Raw genomic sequence first — 23,469 nt, 5'->3', positions numbered from 1 at the left:
ATGGGTATCCTCACCGTTGTTGAAGAGCGGCCAACGCCACCGTCGGTTTACAACTGGCGCATCTATGTGCTCGCCATCATCGCGTCCTGTGGATCTTGCATGATCGGATACACCAGCGCATTTATCGGAACAACGGTAGCTCTCGACTCTTTCAAGGACGAGTTCGGACTCAACGACATCTCCAGCGCGGCAAGAAACCTTATCAGCGAGAACATCGTTTCTCTGTTTGTTGCAGGTGCTTTCTTTGGAGCCCTCCTCACATACTGTCTCAGCTACTTTATCGGTCGCAAGTGGTGCTTAGCGATTGGCGCCACCACGTTTTCGCTCGGTGCTGGACTTACCTGCGGTGCTACTGGTAACACTGGCTTGGGAATCTTGTACGCTGGACGCGTTTTTTCTGGACTTGGAACTGGCGTCGCGTCGGTGAGTCCGCCTCAGATACCGCTCAGTATGAATGTCCAGTCGTTGACGATAAACTTCGCAGAACATCATCCCTATTTACATCTCCGAATTGTCGCCTCCTGCTATCCGTGGTCGTCTCGTTGGTCTTTACGAACTTGGGTGGCAGATTGGTGGTCTTGTAGGGTTTTGGATCAACGTAAGTAACGAACGAAAACTTCATATGGGAAAATGCCCCCCTAACACATGGCGTAGTTCGGTGTCGAAGCCCACGTCCCCCCTGGCCGAACTCAATGGATCATACCCTTCGCCGTTCAACTTATTCCATCCGGTCTGCTGTTGATTGGCTCTTGCTGGATTCGAGAGTCCCCGAGATGGCTCTTTCTCAAGGACTATCGCAAGCAGGCGATGGACAACCTCTGCTGGATTCGCCAATTGGAACCGAACGACATCTACATCCAGGAGGAGATTGCTGCTATTGACAAGATCTATGAGCTTCAGAAGTCCACTGTGGGACTTGGCTTCTGGCAGCCTTTCCAGGCACTTGGTCAACGCCCTAACCTTCAGTGGAGACTGTTTTTGGGTTGTATGCTCTTCTTCTGGCAGAACGGATCCGGAATCAATGCGATCAACTACTATTCTCCCACCATCTTCTCAGTAAGTCTTGTCTCTTGGCCATTTCCTGGGAGGTTGCGTTGCTGACTGTCGTTCGCCAGAGCATTGGCATTGATTCGAATACTGTGAATTTGATGACGGGCATTTTCGGTGTCATCAAGGCTGTCATGACCTTCGTCTGGCTGTTGTTCCTGGTTGATCAGCTTGGAAGACGTAAGCTTCTACTGATTGGTGCCATCACCGGCTCCATCTGCATGTGGGTCATTGGCGCGTATGTCTGCGTCGTCGAGCCGACGAAGAACCCTCAGGATCACTTGACCGGCAGTGGCTATGCTGCTATCGTCTTCTTCTACCTCTGGACTGCAGTCTATACCCCGACATGGAACGGCACCCCTTGGGTCATCAATTCCGTGAGTCAACCCTTCCAGAGTCTCTCAACCATTGGCTAACATTCTATACAGGAATTCTTCGACCCCAACTTTCGTTCTTTGGCAGGCGGCGCCACCACGGCAAGCAATTGGCTGTTCAACTTTCTCGTATCGAGGTTCACGGAGCAGATGTTTGCGGCTATGGGCTATGGCGTGTACTTCTTCTTCGCGTCGCTCTCCTTCTTGGCATTTTTCTTCGCCTTTTTCCTTATTCCAGAGACCAGTGGTGTTCCGCTTGAGAAGGTTGACCGCCTCTTCGAGATCAAGCCTGTATGGAAGGCGAACGAGACGTTGATGGCTCAGTTGAGAGAAGAGGAGGTGCAGTTCCGCACAGACGCCAAGGGCGAGGCTACGCACAAGGAGGTTGCTAACGGCAACAAGTCTGAGTCTGACTCAGCTTAGGTCCTGATGAACGCGCACAGTAAATAGAAGCCAATGATTTTGGAAACGCGGAATTCAAAACGAATTAATAATCGGTATTCGAACGGAACGAACACATACATTACCTTGAATTCAGTGTACGTTAATGACACCTGAAGCTTTTCGAAAGTCTTAGCATAAGATTTGCATTTCGTCACCTATCCTAGTGACTTCCCACTTTTTGCATCACATCCTTTGCTCAAACCCGTCCTAGGTTGATTGAATCCTGTGAAAATTATCCACCATTGGTCAGGCTGATTGAAATCCCGGTGGAGCATAATCTGCATACGTTGATGTTTTGACTGGGTTGTGGTGCTTGGGTGGCGATGCCGTCAGTCCAATCTGGTCACTTTATCTTGATGCAGTATACTCAAAGGCAATTCATTTAGCACCTGCTTTCAGAAGCATCAGACTCTGGGAAACTCCTCACGGAGGAACTTAGGACGCAATTGCTTTCTTATCTCGTTTGCCATGTTCAACTACCCAGCAAACTATTTGGCGTTGCGTGTGAACTGTAACTTGCTGGACGACTATCGCGTGATGAAGGCAACACCGCCGGCAGGCGTAATCTTTGAATAGGCGTTCCGACAAGCTGCATGCAACTTCGCATGTTTGATTCAACGCCAACAGAATAGCTCTCTACCGAATTGGCTTCATCAAAACCATGAGAGGCAGCTTCTCCCAGAGAATGTACGTCTTCTGCTTCGTCCAGTTCGTGCTTTCGGCACAAAGAGATAGATTAAAATGCCACAATGTCCTCGCCAAGATGTACCGCATTTCATGCCAAGCCAGACTATCATGTATTAATACTTTGATTGAGCAGCGGGACTTGTACATAGCTGTTAACTGAAAGGGACTTACTTCATTCCGATGCAGTTCCGGGGCCCAAGGGAAAAGGGCTGCACGACATCTTTGGCGTTTGGCTCAAACTCTGGTCCAGGCAGCCATCTCTCTGGAACGAAAGCCCCAGGGTCTTTGAAATTACGCGAGGAGTGATTGGCGGCAAATTGAGGCACAGACACACGAGTCTGCAAGTTTTAATTAGCGTGATAAACACGGAAGCAAGGTTGTGTTCTGCTCACCCTGGCCGGGACCCAATGTCCAGCAACGGTGCCACCGCCTTCGGGAACCTCCCGCCAAACCCCGACTGGTACAGGAGGATACCACCTGAGTGCCTCATTAAGTACGGCTGTCAGATAGGTCATTTTGGAAAGCCTCTGAATCGTCAACTCTTTCTCTGACTCAACCTGCCGAATCTCTGTAACTAGACGAGCAAGCTTGTTCGGATTCTTGAGAAGTAAATATGTGACGCCGCTTAGGATGGTTGCTGTAGTCTCGGATCCCGCCACCATGAACAAAGACGAGTTTGTATACATGTCGCGTTTGGTGATCTGTCTGCTGCCAGGTTGGCTCAGAACCAAGTTCCAAATGTCTGCATCCTCCTTTGTTGTTTTGATGCGGCGATCCACACGTTCAATAGCGTGTGCGAAGTGCAGCTCCGAGGCTTTCTTGAGGTGGTGAGGTGTAACCATTTGCACCAAATTACCGAGCCATGGCCATTCACGGCCAATCTGGGCAATCGCGTTGGCCTTGAGATTTCCAAAGATGTTACCGACCCATTCCGAATAGCTCGAGCTAGCTAAAAGCCCAAGTGGTTCGCCGAAGGCCAATTCGGCCATGATGTCGAATGTTGTGAGATTGTACAACTTGACCATATCGAACATCGTTTGTGGGTTCGTTTTGATGTCTCTCAAGATACTCTCAATTAGCTGGTCGACATACTTCGAGATGAGCGGGCTTTGCGCTTGAAGGCTTCTTTCTGAAAATGCAGGCGAGAACACTTTTCGAAGCTGACTGTGCTCCGCGTCGGGTATTGTTGTCAATAGATTTCGGTGTCCATTTGGATCCGGTCCGTACACAAGTCTGTCTTTTGGAAAGCTCCTCTTCCCACCAGTCTTATGGGAGTATATGTCTTTCCACGCCTGGCCATCGATAAAGCTCAACCTGGTAGCTCCCACGCGAACCACGCTCCCATATGTGTTGTGCAGAGAAACGAGCCACGGAACCATGTCTCCACTTGTCTGTATTGCCATGAACGGTATGTCGGAGCAAGCAGCGTATTTGGGCCCCGGGAAATGTGCAAGTGGGTGGAAAACCGCGTTGTAGGTGGCATATAACATGCCCAGTCCTACAAGCTGCATTACAGAAGATTGCCGTAAGCAAGTATTATAGCGATATGTCTCAGCAGGCACGTACCAAAAAGGTGATGAAAATGACTATTTCTCTTGAAGGCAGTTGAAACACGCTGTGATGGAGGGAGCTTGTAAGAGTTTGCCACGCACTCCCTCCAACGTTGTTTGTGTCTAATGGCATCATGCTCCTGGAAAAAGATTTTGTTGAATGCTGGTTTCTCGTTTGAGTAAGATGTGTGACGTGCCTTTGGGGAATCTGTGAGTCATGGAGGTCTTTATGTGGATGAAGAGCGTGAGTTGTGCTGAGGTTTTCAGTGATCTAAGGCGTGTTGAGATGAGAGAACTTCTTCAGTCGGAGTTCCCGTCATCCGAATGGAGGATCGGAGCGGACAATAAATTTGAAGACACCGAGCCGGGATCACGGGTTGAAATTGAACTCCCCGAATGAGAAGACTCCCCGACAAGCAAGACAGTAGACAGGCAGCTGTTTGTGGAAACCAAGGTTTAGCTTAGGGATCTAAATAGGACGCTTTCTTGTCGATCAATTAGCTGCAAACAAGCCTTCTCAAGGAAGGGGGTGATTCGCAGGTATCACCTATCGGCTGATAGGTTTCCCGCGGGACTAGACAAGGATCACGAAGCTGTTATGAGAGCTATCGCTTGGAGCATTTGAAAATGAATTGCATCACACTTCGTAGGAATCTGTGCTCTTTACTAATATTATGGCGTATTTGCAGGCTCTAGGTCTTTGCCGTGTGATCTGCTTTGAGGCTCAGTTATGGGAGTTAAGAATGCCCAATTCGAGGTGATTGTGTCCATAAACGGCAGCTCCCCGTCTTCAATATTAGTAGCAACCCCGTTGTCAACCCCCAGCGGGTACGCCCATTCCTGAGGTTCAGAGGGCGCTGGGATTTCAGAGTTTGTAACGATGAATGGGAAGTCCTCATCTCCGATGTTATCATTCAATCGAGTTTGTGCTCGCAGCTTAACGATGTACTCGGGGTCTTCGGAAGATAACCCGGAGGTGGAGTGAAAATCTCGTCTTTTCGCCCACGCCGTCAGCACAGCCTGGCCGAGAACTAAGCAAGATCTTTCGGAGGCCTCCAAAAGTCCAGGGCGAAATCGGTAAATAGTCGCAATGTTTTCCCATGCTCGGTCCCCCATATAGTGATCAACTCTCTGCCCGAGAAGTACAACCACGTAGAGCAGGATGTCGTACTGGAAGTTAAAATCCGCGAACCAACTAAACCCATTGCCCTGAGAGTGCTCATATAGAGATGCGATATGCTCCAGGAATGCGGCAGCCCCCAAGAATGCACCCTCCGCCTCATGAACACCCTCGGCTTCTGGTCTGGATCTGTCATTAAGCCCCCTCATCAACTGGCCTTTCTGCACAATGAGTCCTGCTCCTAAAGCTTGAGCAAGAACATGAGCTTGCCCCGCGTGTGTATTACATCGATACTCCAGAATATGTTGCAAGCCTTCTTCAAGAATATCGAACTGGGTAAGATAGTAGCCCATTTGCTGATTCCTCGAATTGACGAACAGAGGGGGATGAACAGCCAGACTGTTGAGCTCCGCGGCCATTTTGACGGGCTCTAGGCCCGGCGTGTCCACAAGAAACTTCGTCAACTTATTTCTGATCAAGCAAATCACCATCTCTGATGGGCCATCGCGATCCAAAGTCGGCAGAGTTGCTGTCGGGAAGATATCGGCATCATTCAAGTTACTTGGCTCTTGAACATCCCAATCTCGCGGAAGCAAGGAATGCCCAAAGCCAGAGAAAAGCGCAAACTTCGAATCAAGTGACACAAGTTGCCACCATATCCTTCGCCGCATCTCGGTTTCAAAGGGCCCAAGACCAAGAGCGCGCCCATCTCGATGAAGACCCATTTTCTGAGCGATCCGAATGACAGTGCCACTTAGAACCCATGAACTATGGCGATCGTCTTTCGCCTGCAAAGAGTACTGCTCCACCGGTCAACGAACGAAATCTAAGTGCAGGACGGAGCATACCATGTACAGGCAAAGCGTTTGCAACACTACCAAATCGTCTGTTCGCATGAAGTCCAGACGTCGAAGAGCTTGCTGTGTGGCTCCAGAAAAGGTCACTGTGGCTGATTCTTTGGATATTCCCAAAGACTTGTCGCATTCGTCCTCAGTCATTGAAATTACTGCCATCAGGAAGATGGAAAGCATAAGCGACATGATGTTGGATGATAGACCACGATGGCCGTTGGTGGCCTCGACGACAAAAGGCTGAAAGCTTGGCACATGAATCACCTTTGTGAATGGATTCACACGGTCTAGAAAGGTCTGCCAAAGCTTGAACACAACGGCCGGACTTGGCCAAGCATGTGCTGTGCTTGTGCTAATGTTTTCTCCGTCAAGAATGAGATCAGAGTTTGACATTGAGGGCTTGGGATACAGGGCGTTGTTGCACTCTTTTTCGTCCAAGTTTATCAACTCATGCATCGCTCGCAGCTATTTCATCGACTTCAGTAATCATGCACCTTGATGTCAACCGAGACCTTCTTACCTCATCATTCACCATACCTATCAGGTAGTTATCCATGAATGTGACTTTTCCATTTGGATTCTCTACCAACTTTCCATCCGTAGTCCATTTGGATACATGTGATGGCTCCGTCGGAGTGTGGGAGTGTGCACTTTGAGGCGTGCCGTTTTCTCTTCCAGAATCATTACGACGATTATTAGAATTGTTCAAAAGCTCTTCACATCGTGCTAAGCGGGCTTTGAGAGCTTGATTGTACGGTCTCCTCCCTCGAGCAGGAGCTGGTGTCCCTGGGACACACGGAGTGGAGGACTGCAATATTTAGTTTATGCGTATCTTTATTCTGAGACGAGTTGCTGGATCGGTACTCATCCATACTTTGATGCAATTGTTGCATGGAAGATCTCGGTTGCATTTGATTTTTCGTCTTTGACAAGTCACACATGCAATCAGGCGTATGCCTGTGTTCGTTCGGTGGTCGTCGGGGGAAAACGACTCCGATTCCGAAGGCCCCGATAGGAATGAAGCCATATCCGTAGTACTTGTCGTCAGGCGTTTGCTCGAGAGTTGTGCTTACGTCAATTCAACAGAGCGATGAGGCAGGATTGATGCTTGACAAGGTAAAAGGTACTCCATTCAAGGTCGCGAAAATGAATGTCGGTCGGTTCTGTACGTGCGATTGTCCGAAATGGAGCATATAAGGGTTTCGGGATTGAAAGTTTCTCCGACGCTCCGCGAATAATTCTCCTGGCACCAAATGGATCATCCGACACCTAGCGCCAGACGATGCACTGCAGGCGGGAAAGCTGAGGCCTTTTGAGGCTTGGACTATGTCCGACTTTGACGGCCATAACATTTTTCATCTGATCTGCATCTGAGACACCGTGTGGTATTGCAGATAAAAAAGCATATGGAATCTGCACTACAAGAGACTCTTTCTTTCCTTCTAACTTTTCATCTTCGCAGTTTGCCGCCTGAAGGCGCAACTTGTTGACTGTCGTATGACTCTCACGGGGAATCATTCAAGGGCCAGGATAGCTCACTACAAGAGACTTCACGATTGTCAAGTTGCACGTAAGTCTGCGCAGACCTGTACGAATTGACTCAGATGTATTACGGTGTCTTGATGTCGAAAGGTAGAGGAATAGAGAAATGGGAAGCTAAGGAACACTTGGCAGGCTCCAAAGTATATCCCAGGCGCGATCCTCTGGGTCAAGGATATCAGACGAGCTTCCCCATAGTCCGAAAGGAGCTAGACTCCTGTCCAGTGGCAGAGAAAGCCAGTCCCCTGATGGGAAGCAAAGATCGTTGGTTGTTGTACCACTGAGGGCTCCCACCTCGCCATCGTTCCACTCTACAAATGATGGAAATGATGAAAAGTCTCTTGGATTGGTACAGGGGGCCATTCCTTGACGAAACCTTATGACGTATGCCTCTAGAAGCGATCCATACCTCAAGGCAATATGCATATCGTCCAACGTACCAGTCTTAAAGACACTTATGCTCGTTTCCAGAACGACTAGTGATGCCTGCAGTTCTGTTACCCTTGTCCCCAAGCTAAGTGCCTTCAGTAAAAGTATTGAAGCAGTGATGACGCGCAAAAATATGCGCACAGGGCAAAACCGAAGCGTTCCAGATTCATAAAACCTGTTCATAGAGGTAAGGATTTCGCATGAACCATCAATGACTTCTTTAATGAACTCCGATTCGACAGCATTGACAGGCATATTTAAAATGGCTGCGTTTGCCTGTGCTGATACCGGCCTAACGCCGCCTAATGCACGGTCGATGACCCCTTGGATCCCCAGAGAATTCATGAAGATGCGTGTGTAATTGTACTCAATCAAGAGCTCTTCTTGATAGTGTGCTGGAAGAACTGAGTTTCAAATGGTCAGGCCAGGTAGGGTTGAACTGAAGAGTGGCACAGCGAACTTACTAGCTGGTTCTATGTATGTATACTTCCAAGTACGGAGTTGATGCCTGAAGCGACGCACGATCGTTGTATAGCGACCATTCCTGAGTAGTTCTCTTGTTCCCATTGGTGATGGAAACAACATGTCATTCACTGTTCGCGATATATTTGTCAAATCTAGCCAAGACGACAAAATGCTGGAATCGTCGCCAAGACGATGTTGTTGAGAGAGCACGGGGGTATATTCCGCCGGTATCATCGAAGCGCAGCCGAGTCGGTTTGAGTGTTGTTCTACCAGAATGTAAAGCAGTTGGCAGAGAGACTCCGGGCGTAGCCCAAAATCTGTGGGGGTTGTAGTAGCGTGTTCCGGCTCGCTCATGTTGAATAACCCTAACTCTAGAGACAGGGACTGCGCGCAACCAAGAAGCATCCAGGACATGCGGTCTGATGTTTTAGCGGGAGCAACAATATCTCGGAACCATTTTACATTGATCTCGTCCGTTTTGTCCGCTCGGTTACTGTGTTCAGTGTCTCTCGGGTCGTCTTCGGTCAGCAGCAATGACGAGTCCCATCCATCGGCACCTGGTGGAAAGTGTATAGCTCGTGAGTGCCACTCTACCATCAGAAGCAATGCCTCAATGGAGCCTATTGTACGAGTCTTAGCCTTTGATCTTTTTTCCTGGCCGAATATTATCCTCAGGATGAGGTGTTGGCAATGCTCCCACAGTCTTTGGTGGATCAAAGTGCTTCTTGCAATTCCGCCTGTTCCTGGAAGCACATGGTATCTTGAAGAAATCAAGAGTATCACGCAGCAAAGAAGTGGCTCCTGAGTAATTAGGTTAAAGTGCGCGTCATGGCTCGGGTTGAAGTTTCTCGAGACTAGTGACAGTGGCGCCAAATGTTTGAAGAATCTCCACCATGATCAGTTCGTGCTGCCAAATCATGTCATAGGGGCCTTACAGGTCCATGTAAGTAACCGCTTCTTCAGATGAAAACCATCCCATTTTCGTAAAACGGAATGCATTCCACATTCTGAGCGTCTTGGAAGATGGCACGGGAAGTTCGTTAGCCTTTGCTGCTACAGAAGGTGCTTTTTTCGGGGTGGATAGATCGATCACTGTCTGCGGGGCTGTATTAATAGTGGAAAGTTCGGCCGGCGAGTCCCCGTTCCTATTTTCAAGAGCAGCTTGAAATAGTAACTTCAGCGCATCGTTCCCATTGGAGACAAGCGTTCTCATCAATGTTCCGTTCAAATCTCCAGTAACATCGTCTTCTCTTTGCTCGTTATCATTGTCAAGTCCAACTGCGTCAGGTCGAAGAGCTTCAAACATTGACTGGGAATTGTCCGACTCTCCATCTGCTGGCGACGTTGTATTGGCGTATGGTGCAGGCCAGTTGCCGCTGGCGACACCATTGACAGCTGGTTCACTGACCACTTCTGAGGCAGCTTGCGAACCGCCATCCTTCATGTTGAGGTGGGCGGAATGGGGTAATTCTTCATATATTATCAGTGTGGTTCTCATGATGTTCGACAATGCCAGAAAAAAAAAGATTACCTTTGTCTTTCATTGTGCTCGATCCAAGTTCACATGGAATCCGAATTTCATCATCGGCACGACTGGAATGGGACCTCTCCGCAGGAAAGACGCATTCCCTTAGTTCTCTTTTGCATCGCAAACAAGATTTCCCAGGCCCGTCAGTGATGCATCGAATCTTCTTCCTGCGGCAAAGTTTGCACGCCTTGTAAGTACGGCGGAAATTTCGAATCGGCCTTTCGTTCTCGGCGGGAGAGACGGATGCCATAGCCTGTAATGAGCCGTCAATGATAGAGATGGATCTTGCTTGTTGGGTGTGATGTCGATGAAAGCGAGAATCCGGGGATGGAAAGTGACGGCAAGACTGATTGCACCGAGATCGTGCCGGGTTTGTGTACGAGCCGTGACTTTCCGGTGGAATGGCCGGAAAGCCACGGAGAGCAGTGGAGAAATGTCCCGCGGTGGACAACTCGGTTAGTCTATGTTCATGGCCCGCGCCATTCCCGGGGTTAGAAACACAATTCTAGAGGGTATGATTGGTTGTCTTAGCCATTTGCGGGGCTCGCACCGCCCCATTGCCGTTAAGATCCATATCGAGATCCATGCTCGTGTGTCAATTAACACCTTAATAAGCCAGCTCGGCTTTGGCGGTCAAATCTTGAGTACTTGGGGATTGACTTATTGGCAAGTGCTGATTGTTGAAAACGGCCTCCTAATCGGGAATGACGCAACTTCCACTAATGCCATCGTATCTACGAGATAGACAGCCCTTGCAGCACCAGCTAGCCCAGCTACCTAACCACCTACGAAGGCAGCCACTCGTACTCTCAAGTTAGGTAACGAAAGCTGCGATGCTTGTCCCCAACCTCTGTCACATCGATCACAGTGTTTTCGTCCACTGGACCGAATTCAAGGTCCCTCTTGTGATTCTCATATTCCAAAGCGAAATGCAACCCTATAGCTGCAATGCCTGTTATGCCCGTCAACCCGCAACCAATTGCTGTTCCTTTGGTGTAGAACGGGCTGTCCAACAGGTTAGCTTTATGACACTCATGCGCAACATAACCTTGAAAGAGCTACTGACCCATCAGAAGTCGGAAAGACCACACTGCTCATGAATGAAGAACATTGCCCAAGTGTTGCTAGGATTGCGAGGCCTGCGCCCTTTTTTGAGTCACCGCCCTGGTTGTTCAACAACCATGTGATATTGATGCACATGGCGGGGAAAACTCCACAAGAGGCGAGAAATACACCGGTGTATCGTGCCGCAATTTTTGATTCATCTCGAATTAGAACCAGAATGAGATAGCCGGCAGTAGCCATGACGCTTCCACCACTGACGATAAATCCACGCATGCCGTAACGGTCGCTAGCCCAAGCTGCTGCAACACAACAAACAAAGGCTGCCAAATACGGCGGAGCTGTCAGACCTTGCGCTGTGACAGACGAATAGCCCATATCGCGGACAATAGTTGGGAGAAAGTTTGACAATGCAGCAAATGAGTAGTTGTTGCAAAAGTGAATCAGCGTATGCACGTAGTTTTGGTAATCAGTCATTCCTGCAAACACTTGGTCCCATCTGATGGCAGACTTTTTTGTGTTGTCTCGTTGTTGCAGTCTCTCTACAGCGAAGGTTTTGTCCGCTTCCGATAAGAAATTTGCTGAACCAGGTGAGTCGGCTAGATAGAACCAAGTAACTGCACCGAAGGCAATCGTTGGCGCTCCCTCTGGTTTCGTTAGGTCAGTATTCTTATTGTTAGGATGGAAACTTGCCGATAATGAATAGATATCGCCAAGGCTCCAGAGACCCGCGAATCTGTGTGATTCCAAAGGCAAGGGCAGACGCGAAGCAATTTGCCAGGGGCGACATTCCAATCAGGAGAGATACTCTGAATCCCAGTTCGCGCCGCTTGTAAAACATGGACAGAAAGTACGGGGCGCCGGCGCCGAAAGCTGCCTCAAACAGGCCGAGAAAAGCACGCGAGGCTGCCAGAGACCCGAGATTATGCGCAGCACCTGAAGACATTGCCGCAGTGCCCCAGCTAATAGTTTCATAGGCATCAGCGATATCCCCCAATGATTGAAAAGATGTTGAGGGGCAACCCACAGAATGCATAGCACTGCCACGTACTTGCTGGCAGGGAGTATTTTCCAGAGGAGATTGGTCCATTCAAACACGACGTAGGCGATATAAAATGAGTTTAGAACCCAAGCCCACTCAGAATCAGAAAGCTTTAAGTCAGATTTGGCTCCGGCGGCTTTTGCGTTACCGATGTTGCCACGGTCAAGGTAGGAGAGGATGTAAAGGCAGCACACAATTGGAAGGAGATGTCGGTCAAACTAAGAACTCCAGTCAGATTATTTCGGTCTGCGGTGTATTGGGTCAACGTACTGATCTTCGAATGCGAATGTCGGTCTGCTCCGATATTGCTGCGTTATCTTGCACGGCTGGCATGTCAACATCCTCGACTTGCTTCGCCTTGACTGATAATTTATCTTCGGATACGGCTTGCGCCATCGCTTGCCGTAAGACGCAGACTCTAACTGTTCTTAGTAAAGTAATGCAAGGTACACAAAACGAACTGGCTCTTGTAAAGCCTGTGAATGGAGAAATGAATAATGGGCCATGCAAATATGTTCTATTCCACAAGGAAAGCCACTGCTTTATACGTGTATGATATCCGCACTTCTCCGATCGCAACTTCGATCTGCAGCTCCCTCACTCAATGCAAGTGAATGCGGGGAATAGACTTATCAAGTGGAGGCTTGGGGAACATTTACCCCAGATTCTCTGATTGATCTACACCAACCCTGGTCGCACGTTTCCCTGAAGTCAACCGTGCGTCCTAGCTTATCCGTTCCTTTCCGTTTAGTGTTCCGGATAGTCAAGGAACACAAACAACATCTCAAAGCCTTACGTATCGTTCATGGCAGTTATAAATGGACACGTAGGTTTTCGAAAATGGACCGAACTTGGCTTCTAATAAGGCAAACAATTTACAATCCCAAAGACATACGCAAGAGAAGCAACTCAACCGCATCTCCTTTATCATGTCGAAATCAATTGTCAACAGCTTCCCCTACCCCTTCAAATTCAACCCTCCGGTTGTGGAGAAGAAGGGAAAACCAGGGCAGACGGAGAACTTGACTACGACGCTTGTGAATGTTCGAGGGAAGATACCCTCAATCCAGGCTTCTCGCTTGCGGACAATGATGCTAGAAGCACACAACAATTGCGACAAAATTCTGGCCCATGCGTGCACTTACGATGGTCTCTCATCTCGCCTAGTCGAAGAAGCAGGCTTTCCCATGGTCTTCTTGGCTGGTTATGCGGTTGCCAGCGCCTACGGGCTTCCCGACACCGGTTACATTGCCATGTCGGAAATGTGCGACAAGATTGGAGAGACTGTGCGTCAGGTCTCTGTGCCAGTAATGGCTGATGGTGATACTGGCTACGGAAGTCCGCTGAACGTCAGGCGAACAGTCGAGAGCTTTGCTGAGGCTGGGGCTGCCGGCGTGATGATTGAAGACCAGACTTGGCCTAAGCGTACGATATGCTCACCATTTCTTGTGGCTCTCTTCTCACTTTGACACGAACAGGTTGCGGCCATACGAAGGGCAAGTCCGTTGTGTCACGAGGCGAGGCGTACGCTCGAATTCAGGCGGCATGTGATGCCCGTGATCAGGGCAAAGATATTTTCGTTCTTGCCCGAACCGATGCTTTAGTCGTTGGATGGGATGAGGCATTGACGCGAGCTAAAGAGTTCAAGAGAATTGGAGTCGACGCCGTCTTCGTCGAGGCCCTACCCGACCGAGACGCTATGCGCAGGTGCGTTGAAATACTGCAACTCCCTACGTTTGCAAACAGTAAGTGAACCACACTCTGTATCAAGATGCAAGATCTCTAATGTGAAGCAGTAATCGAAGGTGGAAAGACTGAAAACTTGTCAGCAAAAGATCTGGCTGAACTCGGGTTTTGTGCCGTGGCATATCCTTGGACCCTCGTCGCTGCGAAGTTGAAAAGTGTGCGTGAGACGCTCGAAAGCTTGAAAAGAAGCATGACAGTCGGTGCACCACCTATGATTCTGTCTTTTGACGAAGTCTGTGAGGGTGTAGGTTTCAAGAAATACTGGGAACTGGAAGATCGGTATAAATATGATGACGATGGGCCGATCAACGTTAACGTATCTTCGCCCTGAGGGAGAGCGAGAGTCAAGCTTTCATTGGTGACAAGGAGGGGAGCAGAGTACAATTTGACAGTGATATTCTTTTTCAATTGACCTCTTTGTCGTAACGCTTTGCAGTCATTTAATCTATCACCGTTCCGGCGCTTTGAAACCCACCAGTGCTAAAACCGCGATTGCCTCTACAAGGCTCGTCCAGAAACATGCTCCCAATTCGGAACGGTCGACAGGATATCTAACCTGGGGCCACAGCACCGCAGCACATGCTAAGACATGTGGGTGACGCTGGCCTTCTCCCCCTCCTTTTTTCCGTTCGTATCTATGACGACCGGACCAGCTGCGAGATCCTCCGCCTTTGGGTACGCAACCTTATGCACGGTGTACCAAGGTCGATTGAACAGGCTTTCCATGGACTCTAGAGATCTTCCAGAGGTTTCCGGCATGGCAAGATATACGTAGACAAGGGAAACAGAGCAGATGACCGCAAAGAATATAAAGGCACCATAGCGCTCGGTAGCGGCCAGAAGTGATGGCATAGCTCGCGAGCAGCCAAAGTAAAAGGCCCAGTGAAAAGCCATGAGAACAGATACGCATAGAGATCTGATACGGATCGGAAAGACTTCTGCACTGACGAGGTAAGGGATGGAAAACCATCCTATAGACCACGCGATGGCATGCAAGTAGATTGCCGCGATGGCAGCTTCGCTTGCTCGCCTGGCTGCTGGGTCTGCAGAAATGTCTCCAGGGTCTCGTCCATTAGTCACTTTGAGATAGACGCCCACAAAAAGAAGGGTCGTGATCTGGAGACATATTCCAGTAAGAAGGGACCGCCTCCTGCCGATGAAATCGATGACGAATACTGAAAAGACCAAGACTGAGACGAATTTGAGAATCGCATAGACTCCAGTAGCAAGAAGACGACCTTCCTCGCCTTGGATGCCTAAATATCCAAAAATGGACGGACTATATTGAGTACTGGATTTCGTCATGGGTCAGGACTGGCGTACGTTCTTGGGGTCGTGATACTCACATTGCGTTTGCTCCGCTCCATTGGGAAAATAAATGCGCCAGAAACATTAAGATGAATCGTCGTCTATTAGGAATGTCGGCCCACATCTCCTTTGCTAAATCAAGTATCGAAGCGCCTGATACAATCTCCAATTCGTGATTCAGTTGGGCCTCCATTGCTCGGAATTCGTCTTGCACGTAGGGATGATCGGCTGGAAGTTGTCGAAAGTCACAAAGGACCTTGAGAGCTTCTGTTGATTTTCGGCGAGACAGCAGGAAACGGGCAGACTCGGGAGTGAAGAATGTTCCCAGACCCCACATTATCGCAGGCGCGATCTGGAGGGCGGTTGGCAGCTGCCATTGGATTTGGGAACCTGAATAGTGTTTCGTGATGCCGTAGTTAAAGAAGAAGCCGAACACAACTCCCAGCTGCTGACAGCAGGTGTATTGAAGAGTCAAGAGACCGCGTATCGACCGAGGGGCAATCTACACTATCGATCAGTTTGCGAAACACGGTGCCTTGAGATAGCTCGCGTCCCTACCTCGGAAATGTACACGGGAGGCAGCACCGTTGTAGCACCTATTCCTACACCAGAGATGATTCTCGAGAAGTATAGACCCGTCATATTTCCACTAGAGAATGTTTGCCCCAAGATTCCGGCAATGTATATCAATGTGAAGATTTGCATTGTTAGCCGACGGCCCAACTTCTCAGTGAGGCTTACGCAGGCCAAACAACCAAGGACAGCACCAGCCGTCGCGATAGCCACAATCCAGCCTTTTGTATTCGAATACTCGCTTTCAGATTGATCACCTATCCCAAATCGAGTTTTGAAGACGGACATTGTGACCAGGGATGCGATATTGCCTGTGGCGAGAGGCTCATTAGCTGGATACATGCGTACACCGATGTATTTTCGGTACACACCTTCGTCGAATCCTTTCGCGACCCCTGAGAAGCTCCATATCCAGGTGCAGACAAACAAGTATCGATTGAATATCTCTCTGGGGCTGTTTCGTACAGCAGCTGTTGTGGCACTGATGAGGGACATTTTGAGCAGCTTGATGAGCTACACTAGGTGAGAAATACTGGTAAACCAGAGCTTGGTTATTAACATTAGTGATAAGCACAATCGCTTCCTGATATCTTTGTCCACCCTTGTCATAATTTCACAACCTTCCCCGGACCCCGCGAGCTGCTGCGTCCCGGATTCGGGGGATACTACGCGGAAATCCTAGGCAGCTCACCATTTAGGGGGTATGATTCGGAATTGCGCCGAAGGTCAGGCCCGGGTCCTGTCCGACGACACTAATTACCGGAGGATTTCCGTCCCTGCCGATCCCACATACTTAGCGAGGATCTTATGAGAGAACTTGTCCATGAAATTTTGACTATCTGTGATTTCGGATTGGCTCCTTGACGAAGTCTTTAAACCTTTGATTGCGCCTACTGCCAGTTGCCAGTTGGACAACATCGCATAAACATTCACATACGTTTCTCGCAATGAACTTCTATCCCGTGCCACCGATCATACAGGCCGAACTTTACGTTCGGATTCCAGACGATATGCGTTGCCTTGGAAAAGACACCGAGTGGCGCGGTGGCTTTGCGCGACAATTCCAACATATTTTTCTCGAGGGACCAGTCGTCGATAATCTTGGCAACCTTTATATCGTGGATGTTCCCTACGGTCGAATCCTTAGGATTGACCCGGGGAAGACCATTACCGTTGTCGCGACATGGGACGGTGAACCCAATGGGCTTGCTGCAACTCATGACGGTCACTTGGTCATTGCAGACTACAAGCAGGTACGCAGAATTCACCGCGCCGATTCGCAACATCTTAGCCTTACCAAGTTGATCGTGTTCAGGGAATCCTCTCCTTCGATCCATCCAATCAGAAGATCAAACCACTGATCACCCGGCGTCATCTCGAGCGATTCAAGGGCCCAAATGACTTGATTGTTGATTCTCGAGGAAGTATTTACTTCACTGACCAAGGCCAAACCGGTATGACAGATCCAACTGGCAAAGTGTACAGGTTGTTGGCTGGCGGAAAACTGGAGACAATTGTTGAGAACGGCGTGTCGCCAAATGGACTCGTTCTCTCGCCCGACGAAAAGTTTTTGTTCGTTGCGATGACAAGATCTAACCAGGTTTGGCGTCTCCCTCTTCATTCTGATGGGACAACAACCAAAGCTGGTGTGTTTTTTCAGTCGTTCGGGAACGCGGGTCCAGATGGACTAGCAATTGACGAAGAGGGGAGCCTCTTCATCTGTCATCCCAGTCTAGGATCCATCTTCGTCGTAGATTCGAATGGCATCCCCAAAGCACGCATAGTCAGTGGGACGAGTGGCATCAACTTGACGAACTGCTGCTTTGGCGGGCCAGAGAACAAAACCGTTTTTATCACAGACAGCCTGGAAGGAAATGTGCAAAAGGTCAACTGGCATTGCCGTGGCGCAAGATCACAGCCAAGACTCAGGACGTAGTAGACCTGCCAAAAGTGCGCCTGGGCAAAAGAGAACTTCACCCCCAAGCGAGAATTTTGCTTTCTCCCAAGCAAATATCATATTGACGTTGCAATGCGTAAATGTGCATCGTATGCTTACATTTCATTACTCACGCGGCACCAAATCTCCAACTGGACGCAATCACACACTTCCGTTCGTCGGCATCGTCGGCAATTCCGAACAGGTGTTCTCGTTTGCATCGCGGCGCAGTGTTGATGATGAGATACGACTTTGTCGAGACACCCACGGAGACATCATTTGCCGCCAACATCCCTGAAGATTGGCACCATCATCCTCGATTGACTGTCACCTGCATCCCTGAGCCATGTGGTGAATAGCCAATCGCAAAAGCGTAGAAAAGACAAAGTTAAAGTTAGCCAATTGGATCATCATTTTAGCTGAAACATCAGACTCAATTTCAGGTCAAAATGTTGGGATGAAACGGAGCTGGGTCTCTGCAGTATGTGAGCATGTTTGCGGAAAGCCTTGGTTTAAAACAGCATGTGTAACATGCGCGTGCGCGCATAGCCATCACCATTTGTAGCGTCAGAGGCAAAGAGAGAGCACGGTTAGTACAGCAGGCCGAATAAAATCATAGAGTTTCCCCCCAGAATACATTCATTTCAGCTGCTTATTGCACCTTCAGACCATCTCATGAGCTGCATGCAACTTCGCACCCAGTATGGCTTCAACTCCCGAATATCAGCCCTTCCTGAAATACTCGGACGACCCGGCGGCCGAGGAGACCAGTCCTCCACAGCATCCCGTTAAACGCCGTACGACAGTACTATCCCACGTGCTGGTCTTCGTTGCGACATCTTTAGTATGGGGTTTCGTCGTTTTTCTCATCGTCCCTTCACCAATGCCGACAAGCTCGACGCAAGTCTCGGCATCGACTCACCCCACGATACTGGAGAATCACCTTGCCGGCATACGGCACAACGTCACATCGGGCAAGCGTCTTATAAATTGCGGCAACTCGACCGAAGAAGCAAAAGCCCAAGGATGCAAATATGACATCTTGCTCAACCACTGGGTCCCCGGACCTTGTTTTGACAAGGAATCGGTTGACGAATATCGCGATGACAATAGCTGGGGCGCATTCTCTGATATAAACATGACGCACCGCCTGACTATTGACGAAATGTCAAACCGAGACTTTTACTGGACGTCGATTCGCGATCACATTAACCATTGCGCTATCATGTGGAGGCGGCAATTCTACGTTCTCTTCGACGAAAGGCGTGCCATGGATACCGTCGTCACAAGTCCAGGGCACACCGAGCACTGCTCCCAATACTTGATGGACGTCACAGAAGGAATGTTTAAGGAGCCGACGAAGACAATGAGGGGGTTTGCTGGTTGTTGGATTAAGGATTGAGACATTCCGATCAAGCAGTCTAGGATATGTTAGGGTGACTTTGCAATTCGAGCTTCGTTTAGGAATAACACTGCTGTGCTACGTTCCGCGGTGCTGTAACTCTCTCCGCTGGTATGGCCTTCGACTCTGCGCACGGTAGTTCCGAGGGGACTGGGCCTGCTAGCCAGAGCCCCGGCGGACGCTTGGCGACAGCGATTCCCGCAATGAGATGGATACAGGTCCTGAAAAGGCGCCGTCTTCGGTAAGCGAAAAGTGAGACTAATTAACGCGTTGGAAGCCACGAGTTCCAACGTCCAATCAGAATCGCGGTAGATGCCCCTGGAGAAAGCGATCTTGCAGCAGCGACATGTCTGTCAGGAGATCCGCGCGAGACGCAACCTGCGCGGGATGATCCCCACCCATACACTGAGCGGGGTGGGGCAGAAGACTCTGGTCAAAATAGCCGAACCAAGCCGATTCCTCCACTTTGACACACCTCGTCGGAGTCAGTCCGAAAGTCATGCCGCAATCAATGGCTTAACATATGAGGGGATCACAAGTGACATACCGTGCAGTGGTCTTCTCATTGAAGGTCATGACCAAAATGAACCCCGCTCCAGATCGACTGCCCCGGCTTCCCGCCTGTCAGTTGTGTTATCAGAAGAAAATCAAAGTATGACTCCCTAAACTTCAAGAGGGTACCTAGCCACAGGTACTGCAGAAGTGATTTCATAATTCACCTAGGGCGGGCAGCTAATGTCAATCTTTCAAGTGCGACAGTACAAGGCCAGCATGCACCCCTTGTTCAAGAACGGGTAACGACTGCATCGTGCTTAACTCTGGTGGCGAAGAAACACTCTCTCGAGCGTAAGAGTTGGCCCGCCCCTCGGGCCCTCCTTGTTTTGGCGATAACATGATATCTAACGGCTATTTATAGAGAGATTGATCGTTTAGAGCAGCGTGACAAAGAATTATCTCAAACGTTACATACTTTTCATGTCGATGAAGCCTCAACAAGCAATACCACTGACCAGCCCACCGCGGAGGCCGGTCCGACGGTCAACTCGATTGAGAACTCTACTGTCTCACACGGTGAGGGACTAGGGTAAGTCCATACCTTAATCATGATTTCTTTCTCGGAAGGTTTCTAAAAAGCTTGAGATTTATGGCTTCGCTGTTCACCGATCCAGATTTGAGAAGAAATAATATCGAACTACTTCAACTGCTGGCAAGAGTCCCAGGCGCCCCTGAGCCTGCAATTCAACCTTGCGGTCTTCCTTCTAATGAAGATGGCGAGTTCCTGTTCGAAAAGTAGTATGCCAGTCATTTCAAGCAATACATTGAACCACTGTTCCTGACACAATGACGCAGCCTGAGTTGGTCTCACGTGCAGAGCCCTTTTCTTCGTCGAGACGAGGTCAAGTCTCTCTCAGGCCGGGTCTTTTTACTCGTGCCGGCTGATCAACCCGCTTCAAATCACGATTTGTTTCGCGCATTCATGATTCTCGCAGTGGGCGCGGTATTCCCATTCAAAAACGGTACTCATAGCCAGCACCCGGAAGGATACTACCTCGCCGCTTTGCAACACATGGGGTCGGACTTTCTTACACGAGGCTTGGCCTCTATCCAAGACCTTCTTTTGATATGCCGATTTGGTATATACCATCGTATAGGTACGTCTGGTTCCAATGCGTATTGTCGCCACACTCTGTGCTCACGCCGTTGTTTGAAGGCACGTCAATCTGGGACGTGATTCGGCTTTGTGGTCGTCTATGCATCGAACAAGGCCTACACCTCAACGAAAATCCCTCTTCGAACTTCATGCAGGCCCAAATGGAACGACGAGTATTCTGGCAGTTTTACATGATCGACAGATATAGTTCTACATTACTTGGAAAACCCTTCGGTATCGATGACCGCGACATTGAGACCAGCTTTCCAGCAGATGCAAATGACGAGGATCTCGTTACTGCAAATCAATCTTCAAGAGATTTTGCTGCTTTTCGGCTGTCGCATATCACGCTTGAGACGACAGAGATGACCGTTTTTTTTACCTCCGTGCGCTTGCGACAGATCTCGTCCAGAATCCACACCGAGTTCTCTAAGCTTGCGCGCAACTACTTCGAGTCTTCGCAGAGTCATTTTGCTCCCGGATATATATACACAACTCTGAGCCGCCTGATGCAGGAGCTACAGCATTGGAGAGATGATTCTCCGGTCTTTCAACAGCCAAAATGTCTTTATGAGTCGCAGAGTTGGTATGATCTATTGCTAGCCAGGGAGGAGCTTTACCTTGTCCGACGAGCCATTGACCTCGTGCCCAAACGAGACAGAAAGACACCTCGTCATATCTGCATTTTATGCCTCAGGACTGCACTTCGAACCATTTGGATCTATTCAACACTGTGTCACCAGCGCCCACTCATCACACACACACGCAGCTATTTTCATATGATGTTTACGGCTGGTCTATCTGTACTGTTTTGTGTTTCAACGGCAACAAAGCTAGAGAAAGAAGACATCTCAGATGCCACAGCCGGTCTGTTTCAATGTGAAGAGACATTGAGGGACATGGCCGAGCAGCTACCAAGTGCAAGACAATATGCTGCTGTTTTCGAAGCTCTTCGGCGCGATACCACGCGGAAACTGAACAAACTTCTCGACACATTACAATCAGACAACGCATCCCAGAACATAGGGCCAGATAACGTTACCCCAGCTTTCCGACCATCATCATTGGATAGACCATCAAATGCTTTGAGAGTCCCAGACTACTTGTTTCTCGGCTCGCGGGGCTCCTCGCAATCCAACATTCTGGGCGCGAATCTCGATGCGACACTTCAAGAAGACAACTTTGGAGGAAGCATTACAAATAATGTCGCGTTTTCGTTCCCCATGGAGAGGGTTGTCCCAGGGGACACTGCAATATCACTCAGTAGTGTGAGAGACAGTCAAGCGGCGCTGGGGGTATCAGATGACTTCTCGCCAAGGAGCGATCTCTTTGACTGGGCATTCCTGAATGATGAGACTCTGTGGAACATGGAGTCTGTCTTGGGAGAATATGTGTATGGAGACCCAGATAGACACATCGGAGCTCTGGATGCTTTCGATTTTCAATAGTAGTGTATAAAATAGCTTCCCAAAGTTTACCTCGTCTGGACTTGCCTTCCTGTTTGCTCTTAGATTCATCTCACGTGGATACACAACATCTAACTCTAAGCACGTTCTAGGAATACCACTTAGGCACAGCATCATGAATGACACGTCATGCCGCACTTCTTATTACGATGGATGTTGAAAAAAAAGGATCATCATTAATGAGAGGATTTAGATACTGAATTCAATCACCTTATAGTTCTTTCTAGAATCGACTTCTGGCATAGTCTAACAACTTCGTGGCTGCTGCCATGCCTGTTTGGACTTGAGTCTCTCTGGTTGCTGCCCCAATATGTGGCGTGCTGAGCGCACCAACGTCCCACAATGTACCGTACCTCTCTTTGCTAGGAGGCTCTTCCTCATGACAGTCCAATCCAGCTCCCCAAATGAGTCCTTCTGCAAGGGCACATTCTAGTTCACTTTCGTTAATAATACCTCCCCGAGCTGTGTTGATAACTATGGCTGTATTTTTCATGATTTTGAACTGTTCGTAACCAAGAAGATGTCTGGTAGCGGGTGTCAACGGCATGTGAACCGTTACAACGTCGGAAGTTGATAAGACCTCCGATGCTGACTCGGCGCGGGAATGAGGAATTTCATTCCAGGCGTCAAGAGGCAAATAGGGGTCGTAAGCCACAATGTCCGCCTCGAACGCTCCGCGAAAGATTTGAGCAACAGCCCTTCCAATGTTGCCCATGCCAAGTATGCCGATCGTCTTCCGGTGTAGGATAATCCCTGAGCACGTCTCCTTGGGCACAAGAATGCCCGCATTTTGCTTTCCTGCGATGCTTCCCACTTGTCTTGCCACGGCTGTCGTCAAAGCTAAAACCATTTCACCCACCGCACGCGCGTTGACACCGGGGGTGTTGAAGATTTTAATGCCTCGCGCAGAACAAGCATCACCATCGATCTTGTCAATTCCGACACCTTGCTTTCCGATGGCAAGAAGATGTGGGCAAGCAGCGATATCTTCGGCCGTGAGGCGTGAGGATCGCATGAGAAGGAACCGAACATTTTCCTTCCACTTGGCATGTTCAGGTTGTCCAGGTAGAATTGCGTTGAAATTTTCTTTACAAAAGCTGATGACCTCGGGTTGGAACGAATCCAACACGTAAACTGTCGGCTTGGAGCGGGAAAGCACGCCCGTGCTTGAATCAGATATAATTCCCGGGGCCATGTTGAGAAATGAATTGCGAGGAGGAACAGGTGAGATAGCCTAGCGACCGCTGGT

At 49.2% G+C, this 23,469-nt stretch overlaps 8 protein-coding genes across 8 annotated transcripts; 4 read left to right on the top strand and 4 right to left on the bottom strand.

Moving 5' to 3' along the window:
- Positions 1 to 1,844, top strand: qutD-19 (putative quinate permease; the record flags this gene model as incomplete). Its single annotated transcript, XM_032029228.1, has 5 exons — positions 1 to 423; positions 485 to 598; positions 655 to 1,056; positions 1,116 to 1,424; positions 1,476 to 1,844. 5 exons carry the CDS (start codon positions 1 to 3, stop codon positions 1,842 to 1,844), a joined length of 1,617 nt encoding a protein of 538 aa, XP_031891397.1.
- Positions 1,845 to 2,501: 657 nt separating this feature from the next.
- Positions 2,502 to 3,586, bottom strand: FUM2-1 (Cytochrome P450 monooxygenase FUM2; the record flags this gene model as incomplete). The annotated part of the gene is made up of 3 exons (XM_032029227.2): positions 2,502 to 2,655; positions 2,724 to 2,890; positions 2,945 to 3,586. The coding sequence occupies 3 exons, from the start codon at positions 3,584 to 3,586 to the stop codon at positions 2,502 to 2,504; spliced, it is 963 nt and encodes a 320-aa protein (XP_031891396.2).
- A 1,188-nt stretch (positions 3,587 to 4,774) lies between these two features.
- Positions 4,775 to 6,629, bottom strand: vrtR1-1 (Transcription factor vrtR1; the record flags this gene model as incomplete). Its single annotated transcript, XM_032029226.2, has 3 exons — positions 4,775 to 6,022; positions 6,071 to 6,538; positions 6,594 to 6,629. 3 exons carry the CDS (start codon positions 6,627 to 6,629, stop codon positions 4,775 to 4,777), a joined length of 1,752 nt encoding a protein of 583 aa, XP_031891141.2.
- Positions 6,630 to 8,412: 1,783 nt separating this feature from the next.
- CGGC5_v010269 (Transcriptional activator ARO80) lies at positions 8,413 to 10,050 on the bottom strand (the record flags this gene model as incomplete). Its single annotated transcript, XM_032029225.1, has 5 exons — positions 8,413 to 8,445; positions 8,506 to 8,514; positions 8,969 to 9,392; positions 9,442 to 9,976; positions 10,038 to 10,050. The coding sequence occupies 5 exons, from the start codon at positions 10,048 to 10,050 to the stop codon at positions 8,413 to 8,415; spliced, it is 1,014 nt and encodes a 337-aa protein (XP_031891140.1).
- Positions 10,051 to 13,067: 3,017 nt separating this feature from the next.
- On the top strand, positions 13,068 to 14,215 carry bcpA-0 (Carboxyvinyl-carboxyphosphonate phosphorylmutase; the record flags this gene model as incomplete). The annotated part of the gene is made up of 3 exons (XM_032029223.1): positions 13,068 to 13,563; positions 13,617 to 13,883; positions 13,935 to 14,215. 3 exons carry the CDS (start codon positions 13,068 to 13,070, stop codon positions 14,213 to 14,215), a joined length of 1,044 nt encoding a protein of 347 aa, XP_031891138.1.
- A 251-nt stretch (positions 14,216 to 14,466) lies between these two features.
- On the bottom strand, positions 14,467 to 15,897 carry qutD-0 (putative quinate permease; the record flags this gene model as incomplete). The annotated part of the gene is made up of 3 exons (XM_032029222.1): positions 14,467 to 15,175; positions 15,231 to 15,694; positions 15,751 to 15,897. The coding sequence occupies 3 exons, from the start codon at positions 15,895 to 15,897 to the stop codon at positions 14,467 to 14,469; spliced, it is 1,320 nt and encodes a 439-aa protein (XP_031891137.1).
- Positions 15,898 to 18,404: 2,507 nt separating this feature from the next.
- On the top strand, positions 18,405 to 19,103 carry CGGC5_v010266 (uncharacterized protein; the record flags this gene model as incomplete). The annotated part of the gene is made up of 1 exon (XM_032029221.1): positions 18,405 to 19,103. One exon carries the CDS (start codon positions 18,405 to 18,407, stop codon positions 19,101 to 19,103), a length of 699 nt encoding a protein of 232 aa, XP_031891574.1.
- A 583-nt stretch (positions 19,104 to 19,686) lies between these two features.
- CGGC5_v010265 (putative transcriptional regulatory protein) lies at positions 19,687 to 22,202 on the top strand (the record flags this gene model as incomplete). The annotated part of the gene is made up of 7 exons (XM_032029220.2): positions 19,687 to 19,755; positions 19,855 to 19,949; positions 20,020 to 20,187; positions 20,244 to 20,396; positions 20,454 to 20,755; positions 20,815 to 21,219; positions 21,619 to 22,202. 7 exons carry the CDS (start codon positions 19,687 to 19,689, stop codon positions 22,200 to 22,202), a joined length of 1,776 nt encoding a protein of 591 aa, XP_031891136.2.
- Positions 22,203 to 23,469: the final 1,267 nt, after the last annotated feature.

The sequence above is a fragment of the Colletotrichum fructicola genome, assembly GCF_000319635.2.
Source record: "Colletotrichum fructicola Nara gc5 chromosome Unknown KSG_Nara_v1_contig05, whole genome shotgun sequence".
Lineage (NCBI taxonomy): Eukaryota > Fungi > Ascomycota > Sordariomycetes > Glomerellales > Glomerellaceae > Colletotrichum > Colletotrichum fructicola.
The sequence above is the reverse complement of the archived record's forward strand: the minus strand, read 5'-3'. Positions and strand labels throughout refer to the sequence as shown.